Raw genomic sequence first — 14534 nt, 5'->3', positions numbered from 1 at the left:
CCAGGCCACAGGGGCATGGGGGCTCTGACCCAGGTCCTGGGTCTCATTCCAGGGAGAATAACAGAGGGGCAGTAAGAACCCTGAGGGACTTTAAGAGGGAGATGGAGGTGGACACCCGGAGCCTGCTCAGAAGACCACCTTGGCTGGGAATAGGTTGGACAGACAGGAGGGCAACCCGAGGTGAGGCCCACAGGGGTCAGGAAGGCGGCGTGAAGGTGGCTGGACTTGGTTGACACAGAGATGCCCAGGACAGCAGGAGTGGAAGTTTTGGGAAACAGGCCGCGCACTTATCCCTGAGTCCAATGTCTGCCCAAAGGCGGGCCCTGCAGGCTGGGCTGGGAGGACATTGGAAGGGCTGCCCTGGGTGCATGAGGCTTCTCTGGGGCACTCTGGAGTGGCCGATTTCAGCCTCTGTCTGGCCACAGCTCCCTGAGTGTCACTCGGAATCTCCGCGGCTGGTTGGTACAATGTCCAGTGTCAACGTCCTCACCCGTCAAGTTATGCCTTTCCTTAGAAGGGCCATCGCCCACATCCTGGCTGCAGCATTCTGGTCTGGGGAGCCAGCTGATTGCACGGGTGGTGGGCAGCACCCCCGCCCTCCCGCTAGCCCAGGCGTACCGGCATGAACTGCATCATGAACCAACTTCAAGCCTTAGACGCCTTGTGAACCCTGTGGGCCTCGGCCTAGCTATGGGGACATGTCCATTGACCTCTCCAAAGCCTGGGTTCCACGTTTGTGAGATAGAGGGAGTTGCAGGGTTGGCGGCAGGACATCCTCAGGAGTGTGGCACCCAGCGGTTTATATAGCTGGTGGAAAGAGCCCTGTGCATGTCTGGACTTTGGCTGTTGGTAGTGGAGATGGGGGCAGAGCAGGCCCAGGAGGTGAGGAGGCCACAGTGCTGATGGTAGTAACGGTGGTCGTGACGGAGTGGCAGATGGCGCTGGACATGGCGTGCTGGTGACAGCGATGACGTTCAGTGACTACAGTGATGAGGGTCAGAACGCAGCGGGGTGGCTTCACATGACTCCTGGATTCAGATTTGGTTCAGGGAGGCCACTGGCCCCACTCCATGTGCCTAGACAGATTACCTGACCCCTGTTTTAACTGTCTTTTCTGTATCATGGAACCGTATTTATCCTGTCATGAGGAAGATGAGATAAACCCATACCGTGAAACAAATCAGGGCACCATTTGTTGTCACAGACAAACTTAAAACGAACATAGACAATGTTTGTCACGTAAGAAGCTGGCCCAGGGAACAGCCTTATAAGTAATGGGAGGCATCTCACGGCTTGGGGTCATCTTCTGTTTTCTTCTTTTGCTCTTTGTGGAAGACAGGAAAGGCCACCCTCCTCTCACGGCCAGACGCCCCCACCTCTCCATGTACCTGCGCAGCACAGGTGTGTGGCGCGTCTCAGCTCTGGCACAGCATGACGTGGCGAAAGCTCCTGCTAATGACAGAAACCGCGCCGAGGGTGCTCCGCACAGTGGGCAGACGACACACCACGCACAGGGTGATAGATAGTGTTGGCAAACACCGGGTCCCAGTGGGAGCAGAGACGGCTGGGGATCAGCCGCACAGACGGGAGGCCCCACGGGTGGACCTAGCCACGCCAGCGCCGGGCTTTGTTTGGTGTTGTTTTTCCTTTTTCATCCTAATTTTAAACCTTCAGTTCCCTTCTGTCCCTTTGTTCTATTTTGGTCCTAAAAGGAGCATTCGTCTCTGCGGCCAGCCAGGAGTCTCCAAGGAAGTGAGGCTGGCAGGGTGATCTTTAAAGGAAGGGCCTCCTGGATCTGTGAATCCCCAGCTCTGCGCCCTGTCGCCGGGGGGAGAGGGAAAGGAGCACAGGAGTGTTTTCTGGAAGGCTGGCTTGTGGAGCTCGCCCGATCACCCCGAGAGCTGGTGGGCAGAAGAATCAGGACCCCACCGGCCCAGGACAGTAGCCCTTCCTTTTTGGTTATCACTGTTAACATTTAAGAATCGCACACGTTAGTGGGTCGGACTGTGGTGTTTCCACACATGCGTCTGTGGGGCTTTGATCCGATCCGATGCGATTGTGAGCATTTGTAGAAGGGACAGACATCTCCCTCTGCCAAGCATTATGTAAAGAAGCCACGGACTATGGTGGGCTGACTCCGGGTCCGTGCTGGCGTCTGGGTCTCAGGATGGTCTGGAGAGGCTGCTGTCTCCTTGGCCCAGCTCTGCAGCAGTGGGGTTTCTCTAGAAGGATATTTTGGGATTCTAGTTCTCCACCCACCAGGCTTTTCTGGGGACTCGAGGAGTTTTAGTACGAAGGCGAGGTTTATCACGCGGGCGCCGCAGCGTTGGTGGCGGCTCCTTAGTAGATTTCCAGGATTCCTCCCTCGGCAGTTGCATCAATATCCTCAGACATGGAAAGCCTGCCGAGGAGAGGAATCAGGACCTGGAAGCAGACAGGTAGGGCTGCGGCTGTTGATCTGCCACTCAGGCAGCCGTGGGACGTCATCCCTCGCGTTCAGTAGGCTCATCCGAAGAAAGGGGCTGCTGGAGAGAGAGGCCCAGGCCCCGGGATCATTAAAACACGAAATGGGTCAGAATCCCTGAGGTGAGCCAGGCACTGGGCACACACCTGTCCTCCCAGCTACGTAGGAGGCTGAGGCAGGAGGATCCCAAATTCAAGGCCAGCCTGGATAATTTACTGGGACTTTGTCTCTAAATAAAAGGGTTGGTGATGGCTGGCCGGGGACCTAGATTTATGGCAAAGTGATTGCCTGGCATATGTGAGGCCGTGGGTGTGATCCCTAGTACCCAATAAATAAATAAATAAATAAATAAAAGGCTTTTAAGGGAAGCTTTGGCACACAGAAAATTCCAGAAAAGTGTTTGTTAACAAAATAAGCAAAAGCGGGGATTTAATTATTATTTACTTATTGATGAAAGCAGGAGACTCCGGGGTCAACTGGGTGGGGAGTGAGCTGTCACTGAAGTGCCGGTATTCCAGCCAGGTTAGGAATAGACGCGGTCAGGTCCCTCAAAGACAAAAACACTGGACAGAGCGCCAGCACTTCAGAGAGACTTAAGTCCACGGAATGTTAAGTGTGGTGTGACACTTCCCCCCAGTAAGCCTGTGAGGGAAGGAATGCGACCCTTGGTTTATAAGAGAATCAACTGATGTTCAGGAAGGTTAAGTCACTTGCCCAGGGCCACACAGTCAGGAATGGTTAGAGCCAGAACTTGTTCTCAAAATAGATATGGCTCCGATCCCTGCATTGTTAGCCAGGATGGTATAGTCCTGCTAGTTTTTGTTTTAATTTGGGTTTTATTAGTAAATTAGAGACTGGGTGAAGTAGATTAAAAAACATGTATTTCCTGGAGAGGCCATGGGGCAGGGGCTCTAGAGACAGATTCACCAGGTCGTGTGATCTGTGTGACCTTGGGAAAGTTGTGTGACCTCTCTGTGTTTCAGCTTCCCCACGTTCTATGAGGGTGGAAAGAGCATTTACCTGATAGAGTTGTTAGGAAGAATAAATGAGTCCATACCCAAAGAGGCTAGACGTTGCCTGGCAAATAATACATGGTCTCTATAGTTGAAAAAATATTTAAAAATAGACTTGAGTGTAAGAGTCATAAAGGAAATGAGGTCACTCGGGGAGGTTCTGCTTTTGATGTCCCCACAGTGTCCCAGAAGGACACTGCTAATCTGGGAAGTTGAAAACCCCACCTGTCACAGGCCCGCTGTTGCCACCAGCTGCCTGGCCATGACATCCTGGGGAAACCATCTTGCAGGGTCAGCTCCTTGGCTAATCCTCAGATGGACAGCTCAGCTGTGCAGCCTGGCTTGGTGTGGTCCTGGGCCCCTTGCTTCTCTGTCTGGTCTGTGAGGCCCAGCTGCAGAGTCCCTGAGAGCCCGAGTGTATTGCCACCTCCTGTTCCCCCCAAGTGCTGTTGGGTGGGTTTCCTGTCCTGCCTGGTGCCCGCTTGCGGCTGGACAGTGTCGGTTTCCTGACCTGGAGTAGGAGGGAGAGCTCAGGCCGAGAGCAGCCACAAGCTGCCGTGGTTGACCGTCTACGCGTGGAATAGGGGGCCAAGGCTGTGGTTTTGGACCTCTTGGTGACGGCCTTGGTTCTGTGATCCAGAATGCCTGGGCACCTCCCCAAGATGTTTGGCCCTCTTGCCACCTCAGAATCGTGTCCCCTGCCAAGCCGTGAGTAGTGCCCTCTGAGTGGCAAGCACCTCAGAGTCCAGGCCAGTTAGCACATCAGTGGGTCTCCCGCGAGAATGGCCATTTGACCTGTTAAGGGAGCAACTCTGACTCTACCCCTGTTTTCCTTTATCAGAGTGCACACTGGCTACAGGCTTCAATTCTGAGAGCAACTCCAAGGTCCCTCCAGGGGCCACCGACAGGTCTCAGAAGGACCCGGCACTTCCTACAGTGATATGGAAAATGGTGGGAATTAATGCAGTTCTTCTGGGATGAGGGGGAAGTGTCAAAGTGGTCTACACATCAAAAAGTAAGAACCAAGAACCACAGCTTGACCCTGAGAAGAGGTATTAATCAGGGGAAATCAAGGTCGGTCCAGCCCTGGAGGTGAGCCTGTGCCTCAGCATCACAAAGAAAGGACAAAGGATGACCTCCTCAGCCATCCTCCTGACCCCTCCACCCTTGGTTCCCCCAGGATGAGGGTCCCCACTCCCTGGAGGCTTGGAAGGTGGCCTCGGTCAACTTTCCTCTAGGCCTCAGAGTCTTCTCCTTCTTCTGCTCCCTTTGCTTTTACAGTCTGTGGCCACCGATCACCATGACAAGGGTGGACACTGAGTGAGGAGTTGAGGGACAAGGACGTTAGAGGCCACTCAGCTCGAGTGTGGCCCAGGCCAACCTTTCTCATAGTAGGTAATCAGTGTCACATGCCAGAAAAGCTCCTCTCAGTAGCCCACAAGAGGGGGTCTCGGCTCAAGCCACAGCTCTGCCCGTGGTGGCTGTCTGGCCGTGGCCAGGGCACATCCCCTCTCGGGGCCTTTGTTTTCTTCTTGGTAATATCATAAACTTAGTAGGATCTACTCTGTAGGAGCAAAAGGCACAAACTGAAAGAGTAGAGAGGTGGGATTAGGGCAGCGTCTGGCACATGCCCTGCATTGAACAAGTGGTGGCAGCCGTGATAAGAAGTAGGAGGAAGGAAAGAAGAGAAAAAACAAATCTTCCCAGAGCTGGACTCGAGTGTAATTCTTCATGACCAGATAGTCAGATAGATGATGAAATTGACAGATAGATGGATGAATGGGTGAGTGAGTTGATGGATGGATGGATGAGTGGATGGGTGGATGAATCAGTGGATACAGGGATGGATGAGTGGATGAATGGATACGTAGATGGATGGATGTGTGGATGGATGAGTGGTAGATAAGTGGATGAATGGAAAGGTGGATGGATGGATGGATGAGTGCATAGATGGATAGATGGATGGTTTGGTAAATGGATGGATGGATGATGGATGGATGGATGAATGAGTGCACAGATGGATAGACAGAAGGTTGGGTGAATGGATGAGTGGATGGATAGATGGATACATGATGGATAGATGGATGAATGAGTACATAGATGGATTGACAGATGGATTCTTGGGTCAATGGATGGATGGATGGATGGATGAATGGCTGGCTGGCTGGCTGGATAGATAGATGGATGGTTGGGTCAATGGATGAATGAGTACACAGATGGATAGACAGAAGGTTGGGTCAGTGGATGAGTGGATGGATGGATGGATGATGGATAGATTGATGAATGAGTATGTAGATGGATAGACGGATGGTTGGATCAATGGATGAATAGATGGATGAATGAATGGCTGGATGGCTGGCTGGATAGATAGATGGAAGGTTAGGTCCATGGGTGGATGGATGAGTGGAAGAATAAGTGGATAGATAGTTGGATGGTTAGATGCATGGTTGGATAGGTGCATGGGTTAATGGCTGAGTGAATGAATACCTGGATAGATGAGTGTTTACATGGGTGAGTACTTGCATGAGTGAATGGTTAGATGAATGAATAGATGGGGGATGAGTGGGTGAATGGATGGGTGGATGGAAGGATGGATGGCATGTCAGTCATCCAGTTTAGAAAGTTTGGGTCAAACAAGGTCACTTTTTCTTCCTGTGGCATTTCCCAGATGCTTTTATATGCTAATCGCCATCCCGAGTCTCCAAGAGGGCGGAAACAAGCTAACCCTGTCCGACTTATTTGACCGTGGAGTTCTGTTACAGTAAGGCTCTAATGAGGCCTCTACTGCGCAGCTCTGCCTGGGGAGCTGCCGCCCGGCACTCCATTGCTAAGCAGAAGACAATGCACTCCGAGCTCACGTGGCTCAGCCATTCAGCAACGGCCTGGGGTGTGGACAGAAACGCTCCATCCCCCGTCCCTGAGTTGCGTGCTGTTTGGAGTGTCCTCTGTGCCAGCTTCGACAGGCACCTGCAGCCCAGAGGGCCAGAGAGGCCAAGGAACACAAAGGAGGTTGTAGGGAGCAGCGATTATTCATCTCCCATTCTGAGAGTCCTCAGGGAGGACCCACCGGCCTCACGCAAGGTCAACTAATTCTCAAACCCCGTCGCCATTCATCCCCAGACAGGTCAGAGGTCGGTTCCTGAAGCATTGCCTATCTCAGCAGAGGTGATGTGCCGGGTTGATATTCTTAGATTTGCTCATTCAGCCAGTCAGTCTGGCTTTCAGAGGAGAATCAGGTCAAGAAGCACTTAATGAACCAAGAGGAGCCGCGTGCCTCCTGGACCACAGGGGCTCAGGTTTCTAATGATAATCAGCAGCCTCCTCACTTGCAAAACCTACTGGAATTTTCTTTGGGCATTTTTATAACCCGTTTTGGAGGTGGGACAGTCCTGCTGGGTAAGGTGACACAGTGTCCCGGATCCTTTGGGTTTCTGCCCATGGAAAGGCACCAGCTTCCTCCCCACCAACCGCCCCATGGACTTGGATTTCTAAGTCTGGTCTCCAGACTTAACTTTCCATGCCCGGAGCCCACATACCTGTATCCTGCCTCAGCACCTGTGCTTTAAATGTTGGATTTGGAACATGGAAAAAGGAGAAACGCTCTCCACCAGGAAGGTGCTTCCAAAGTTGCATCTGTAGGCACGATTTCATTTAACCGATTAGTGATTATAAGGAGGAAGAGTTCGATATTCCCATCTTGATGCTCCAGCTGCTGCTGATTCGTTTGTCACTGACGACTGGCAGCACCCATAGACTGTGCATCTGCGATGAGCCGTCCTTCGTTTAACTCACTAGACCATAAGTTATAATTACGGACCAAACTCTGATTTTACAAGTAATAACTCCAAGGCACAGAGAGGTTAAGTAATGTGCAGGAGAACACACAGCTAGTAGTTGGTGGAAACCGGACTTTCCATGTAGGCAGAATGTGGTCTCTTTGCTATGCTATGGTGTTTCCAGCAAGGGGATCAGGCGTGGTCCTTGAGAGGGTGGTAACGCAACAAGAATAGTAATGCTTCGTAAGCACTTGGCGTCCTGGCAAGATTGCCATGTGCCAATTCACACATGTGTATGAACTGACAGGGGTCCCTGCTGGGCTGGTGAGCCAGCTTCTCTTCCAGGGATGGGGCTTTCCTGCCTGGACGGGCTCCCCACCGAGGATTCCAGAGGTCTAGAACTAGAGGACGGTCTGGTTGATGGCCCGTGTGTCCACCTGTGCAGCCTGGGGAAGCGCCTCCTACACCTGCCTTCTCCTGGGTAATCAGGTTGATGTCATTGTGACTCGGGGGCCACGCTGAGCTGCCCGCTCTCTTGGAGCCTGCCTTCCTGTCTGGGAATGCTCATTCAAGAATGTAACCCTCAGGTGACATCCCAAAGGACCAGCCTTTCAAGACACGTGCGAGGCCAACCTCTTCCCTACCGCGTCCTTGTCCAGTAGGGTGGAGTTGGAGCGCGTGCCGGGGCTGCGTGGTATTTAGTGATTTGGGGTCGTGCTGCTGCATTGGCCTGACGATTCTTGATGATTTAGCAGGTGTCGGAACTGGTTAGAGAGAGATCTGCATTTTCTTATTTAACCCTGATCAGGTGACCTGACGGCCCTGAACTTGCATCATGTCCTGTAGGTGAAAGGTCATCTGAAGTACTCATGAGCATCTGGTCTGTGCCCAGTCCTGGGAGAAAGACGGGAAGACCAAGTGGAGGAGGAGGTGATGGGGGAGGCGAGATGGAAACTCACCTGGCTGTAAACACCAGTCAGGTCTTGACTATGCTGGGTCAACGCGTGATTGACAGCTCGGGATCTTGGCTGATCAGACCATATGTGCTAAAGAAAGTGGGGAGCGGGGGGCCCTGGTGCGGGGCTGCTGGCAGAAGGGCGTGGATGTCCATGGACGTGATCACGTGGGGAAGAGCCGCGTGCGCATTCTAAGGGAGACCGCGGTGCGGGCGTCGGTGGGAGCCTGACACTGACCAAGGAGCAGAGGTGAGAGCATGATCCTAGAGGGACAGGACAGACACCCTGAAGGACGAAATAAAATAAACCAACTCTTTTTTGAATACCTTCCAAGTGCCAGGGACGCCCACATGCAGCTTGACATTTCACCGCCACCACGCACCTGTGAGCTGGTCCCGGTGCTGTTCGGCGTCCACCCTGTGGGGATGAGGGCTTCAGGCTGAGCACATCGTCCTGAGGACGCCAGACACTGGGAAGGGAAAGCCAGACTCCAGCCGACCCAAGCCCACCTCTCCAACTTCAAACCTCGCGCTTTTTCTGTGCCTTGGAGATACAGGTGGCTCGGTGGCTCTTGGCTGTCGCTCATGGTTTCCTACACAGTCACCTTGGGAGGTTCATGGCAATGGCTGCCCTTGCTTCTGCGCCGGAGTCCACCTGCTTTCTGGAAGGAGCAACCAGCTTCCAGGGCCCCTATCCAACGGGAGCAGACCTGGAGCTAACAAAATACCGGAAGGACTTGGGACAAGAGGGTGGTGCAGTCCGCAGGCCGGGGTAGAGGCAAAGACTTTGCAGAAGATTTGACCTTTGACTTATGCCCGCAAGGTTGGACCTGAAGGAAGGGAGGCGGGGGCGGGGAAGGAGGGCATTTTTTGCTTCGCCAGCAAGTTGGAAGGGAAACTGGAACTCACAGAGGTGCTCGGCAAAGGCACCTTGCCAGTGTGGTTTGCACACAAGTGTGCCCTTGGCCACTGGCTGAGGACGAATCTGAACGGTAGCCCTGAAGAATATCCTGGGCGCTCCCTGAGGTTCACCGTCACCCAACTTTGCCTGGAAAAAGGGTCATGTGGGTGATTGGGTCACCTATGAATCCGCCTGATGAGATAAACACTATCAGTGTCCAAAAGATAAAAAAAAATGCAATTAAAATTAAACCTGGAGGGCCGGGGTCAGACTCCATTTTGATTTCCTGGTCACCCGTGACGACCCATGCTCAGCTTCTTTCCAGGAAGAATGATGACATGCTGAAGAATGATGAGGATCGTGACAGACCCCTGCTCGGTGGGCTCGGCACCTCCTCTCTAGACCTGGTGGGGCGTTGGACAGGAAGTGGGGCCCAGCAGGCCCGGGTCGCCAGGCCACTCAGGAGACATGGTCGATCCGAATTTGACAGGGAGCGAGTTAAAGGCCTAGCCCTCCCTCTCACTGTGCAGAGCAAGCACCACAGTGGCCTTCCATGGCCTGGACCTGGTCCCCAAGGCTGCAGTTGGCACCCTTGGCCACGGAGGGGAGGTGGGGTCTCCCTGGATGATCCCTTTCTATTCTGCCAACAGTCTGTCCCTGGCCTCTTTCCTTCTCTGACATAGACGTCTAGTTCCCTGGTGGCCACCACTCCGAAGGGGCTGCCATGGCCAGAAGCATCCTCATGTGGTTTCTGGAGGTGGGCGGAGAGGCAGGATCTGGGAGCCAGAGGAGGAACCTCTAGAGCAGAGCGCTGTCATGGAAGGCGGGAAGGATGGGGCAGTTCTTCAGGGGAGGGAAGAGACTGAACTGTCCCATGCTGGGTAAGGAATCATCCATCCATCCATCCATCCATCCATCCAGCCCTCCATGAAATTCTGGCCCGGGGAGCATTGGACTGAGCAGCCACCAGGGAACTCTGGGGAAGAGAAGAAATGGGTAACGAGGCAGAGGAAGGTGAAGAAGGACCCTGTGCTTGCCAACCTGGACTCTGGCTTCCCGGATGAGAGGTCGGGGCCAGGTGAGGCCGTGAGCCACAGGCTGGGAGCCACACCAAGACCATCGCCCGTTTCTGTAGGACCCTCGAGCTCAGAGCACGTGTTATGCTTTTATGTGCTGGAAAAAAATGAAAAGAATATCTCGTGTTCAAAAAATATCTCATGTATCAAAAACATGAAAAGAATGTTCTATAAAAAGGATTGAAAAAAAAAGGGTGCTTAAGTTTCCCACGACCGTTCATCAAGAACCATGAACACGTCGCCCCAGGGACTCTCACAGCCTGCCCATCAGGGCTCCTGCCTGGCGACCGGCGGAGAGCTGCCCACTGAGAGTGTCCGCGACTTACGTAGGAAACCTTGCCACCTGCACATGACAGCCGGAGCCATTCACTGGACCTGAGCCTCGGTTTGAACCCAGCATGCTCCGGAGGTCTGCCGCTGTCCCTTGTCATGACCAGAAATGCCACTCTCTCCTCCCACCTTACTATTTCGCTCCACATTTTGACTGTTTTAAATTCCTTCAACATACCATGAGCTTGGAACTGCATGTTGGGTAGCCAGCCCTTGGCCCTGGGTACCAGCTCCCGGGGAGCAGAGGCTCCCCAGAGGATTCAGGAAGAAACACACCCCAGCCCGGTACTACCAGGTGCATCCCGTTGGGGAGAACAGGCCCCTGCTGTAAGGAACAAGAGGTTTCGATCAGTGGTGGTTATTTATTGATATGCCTTATTATTTGTCCTGGTTTTGGAGCAAGGATACATTCAATGCATTTTCCAAAATATAAATAGTTCAACCTTATAGGTCAATAACATATAAATAGAAAATTGGGTGCCTGTGGTTGAGACTGGAGGTGACAGGAGTATGAAGACAAGGTTACAAATATGCAGACGGTGAAGGCCAACACAGTGGACAGAATGGAGCCCCTCATGGGACTCTGAGCTTCCTAGCAGGCAAAGTGAAAAGAAGCACCAGACAACCCTTGGTTTCAGGAGGGGGAAAGAAGATGCTTGTTAGTGGGAAGCAGCCAAAGCTTTTGTACTCCATGTTCAGAGTGTCATGTAACTCCATGGATTGATCAGCAGGCTCTTCAATAAAACGGTGTGTGCATGTGTACATAAATGATCTGCCCCAAACACCCCAACACAGTGGCTCTCTGACCACTCTTGGTGAACAACAAATGGGCCTCCTCACTTCTGTTCTCGGGAAGCTGAGAGCCCACGGGATGAGAGCAAGCTTCCTGCCCCGGGGCCCGTGTTCTTTCCCTTTATAGCACTGAAAAGTCAACATGCGACCTGCCCTGGCCTCACCTAACTCACTCAAGCCCTCCCCGCCTGTGGTTACCAAAGGGAGTAGATTAGAAAACACGCCCGTATCATGCCGCTGCTTCTGTCTCTCCGCTAACTTCCCAGAAATGTGGTGTTGAAAGTCATACTCCACAGCTAAAGTTAGCAACGATATCGGGCTGTTGAGTAAGAGGGGTCAGCTCACAGCTGTTCCCCGAGCCTCTGAGCTGTGTGGCGTGGGCCCTTGGTGCAGGAGAATCAATTACAGAGAACCTTGTCAAGATGGCCCAAACTCAGCCCTAAATAATTGAATTCTCTGCCAAACCCTGTCCACTGTCGTTATCTAGGAATGTGATTATGCAGCTACATCAAGCAACTAAAATTAGTGTAGTGTAAAAACACCTTGGCCATCTCAGAGTGGAAGAATTGACATTTGGATTTAGAAAAAGCCGATAGTTGAACGTGTTTGGCCGCATCCCACGCTCCCCCCACCCTCCGCCGTGCTGACAAAATCTGTGTTATGTGGCCGGTGCAGCGAGATAGGTGGAAGGGGCCAAGTGGATATTTGGGCCAAGTGGATATTTAATCCAAGGTGATTTTCTGTGCTCCTTGGGCCTGGGCTGCCACAGAAGGGGATGTACTTCATCAGAATCTTATATTACAGCTCTCCAAGTTGTAAACTCTGAAGGTGCCCACATACTTTCCTGGGATAAGATTAGAAGAGTGACACTTTTAATGTCATCTGAGCCTTCAGTCTGAAGTCAAAAGATGTGTCTACACCGAGCATCAGGAGAAGAACAGGGAATATACAGTAAGAACAGCTCCTAGCCCCCTGTCTCGCACAGCTGCCATATAGTGACAGCGAGTTTATGTAATTATCACACAACCTTAAGAAGGAGGGACCTTTATTATCTCCATTTTCCAAACGAGGAAACTGGAGTTCAGAGAGGCTAAGTAACTTGTGCAAGATCACACAGCTAGTAAGTGGGACACTTGTGTCAGCCTTGTACCAGTTTGTATATCCCGTGGGAATTAATCTACCACCACATAGCACATCCCCAATGATCCTTTGGGTGTTTTTTGACACTAGAAAGAAATTTCTAATTTTATGAACTGTATTTATCATCTACCGTTTTGTTACACATTGGATACACCTTGAATCTCTGAGGACAGGGAAACAAACTGTCGTTAATATATTGCAAATGAATGTATCACAGTTGACATTTCAGTATAAAGATTGTCTTTAAAATACGAGAAAGTGGGGAGCACGTGAAATTCTATCACAGCGTAAAATACAGTAGTGAATACAGGGTCGTGGGGGGTGGGGGTCCTACCTGGGAGTGCGTTCAGGTCCCAGCCCAGCACTGCTGCCCTCAGCTGTAAGCCCTCAGTGACCCCAGAGCCAGCTCCAGGCTGTTTCCTTCCCATTCCCCGGGACCCAGGAGGAGCACTTACTGCCACCTGTCCTGGGAAGGACATGGCAGAACGTGTCAGGAGTCTGCTCCTTCTCTGCACATCGCCCACCCTGTGCAAATATGAGCTGCCAGTATTATTGTATTATTTACAAATCGCCCCTTTAGATTGGAAATCAGAGAGAGCAAGAGGGAGAAGAGAGGCTGAATACGTCTGGGTTGGTTTTTGCCCAGCGCCGGGGGCTGCCCACAGTATCCTCCTCTGGATTCTGGTTCTCGGTGGCCGCTGATAAGCCCGGGAGCTCACGTCTCCCGCTTCCAAGCTCCCAGGGGAGCCCGGGGCTGGCCTCTGGGCCAAACCCTGTGGGCCCAGTGCCTTGTCTCAGGGCCGGTCCCCTCTTTCTCTCCCGCTCTCTCCGAGAACTAAATTAGCGGAGAGGGTTTGGTTCACGCGTTGGGCAAGCTGTGCCCAAAATAGCCCTTTCCATTTCGGTGGCTTCAACTTTGCAGCTGCCGCGTCTCTTCGTGGTCTGGGCAGAAAACTTTCACATCCAGAGTTGCTGATGCGGATTTTCTTTCTTTCCCCTCTCGGCCTGACGAGCGCTTGGCTCCTGACAGAAGCCCTTTGGCTCCCGGCTCTGTAGTTGGGAAGAAGTTGGGTCCCTAGATCCCCCCACCTCTCATTGATGCGTTGAGCCTCAGAGGGACTGGCACTGCGTGTAAGCATGTTGGTGTCTCCAGGGGTCCTCCTGCATTCCTACGGTGTGCCCATGATCCTGCCCGCAGCACCCTGCTTCCCTGGACCCATTCAGGTAACGCAAGGTCTCTGCCAGCCAGCAACTTAACTCCAGCGCGCTCAGAGTAATAATTGGAATTTTTATGGTTGAGAAAGCAAACACTTTTAATACAGGAAAAAGCCCTCGTGTAGTCAGTGAGGAGACAGTAGGAAATCTAAAAGATGGATCACCCTAATCTGGCTATTGACATCTCTCATGGCTGAATAAATGGTGTAGTTGAGCTATATTTGCTTGTATTGATCTGACTGCTGTTTAACATTCATGCCTTGGCTTTGGGAGGTTGACCACAGGGCACAAGATCTGCGCTCCTTCCCAGCTTTCCGAGGGGCTCGGTCTCCCCGAGCAGATCACGAGGCGGAGTGACTTATCATGAGGTGACGCGGTGAAGAGTTGTGGCCCAGGAAATGAAGGGAGCGTCCAGCAGGCAGCGATTCCCGGGTCGCCACAGATGGGCTGTCTGTTTTCAGAGAAAGCCCCCCCCCCCACCGCCACCCTGAATTTGGGTGGTGGCGCTGAGTCAAGCAGGGACACCCCGTTGCTGGTTCCCTCAGGCACTCGGAGGTGGTGCTGGGAACCCCACACCAGCTGTTCGCATCTTAACGATGGCAAGACAGAGGAGGGTGGTGACCGGTGCTGGTGTGTCGAGGTGGGCACTGCTGTATGGACAGGGTCATCTGCTTCGAGAAGTGTGGACCTCGTTCTCTCCCTCGCCCCGAGTCCACCTGTGTGCTGTATGCACTGCTCCCGGGGGACGTCAGAGCTTCTCTGGGAAGCTGGCCTCTGCAGAGCCTGGCTGTGGTGGCCAGTCAGGTGGCTTTCACTGTTGCTCATGGAGAATGGTCACCCCTTTGTGATCAGTTCTGCATCTTCTTTCCATG

At 52.7% G+C, this 14534-nt stretch overlaps 1 protein-coding gene across 10 annotated transcripts in view; it reads left to right on the top strand.

Annotated features, from left to right (window-relative positions):
* Positions 1–14534, top strand: part of Rbfox1 (RNA binding fox-1 homolog 1) — a 331305-nt gene that overhangs the window by 12507 nt on the left and 304264 nt on the right. For 4 of the 10 annotated variants that reach the window (XM_071605724.1, XM_027940587.2, XM_027940583.3 and 1 more), the window contains exon 1: positions 13585–13671. The exons of the other annotated variants lie outside the window; for them this stretch is intronic. In XM_071605724.1, the coding sequence (XP_071461825.1) occupies positions 13585–13671 (87 nt within the window). Of the gene's footprint in view, positions 1–13584; positions 13672–14534 lie in introns of those variants that run through there. 10 annotated transcript variants of the gene reach the window in all.

The sequence above is a fragment of the Marmota flaviventris genome, chromosome 19 (genome assembly GCF_047511675.1).
Source record: "Marmota flaviventris isolate mMarFla1 chromosome 19, mMarFla1.hap1, whole genome shotgun sequence".
Taxonomy (NCBI): domain Eukaryota; kingdom Metazoa; phylum Chordata; class Mammalia; order Rodentia; family Sciuridae; genus Marmota; species Marmota flaviventris.
Note: the sequence above shows the minus strand (reverse complement) of the source record. Positions and strands in the feature narration are given on the sequence as shown.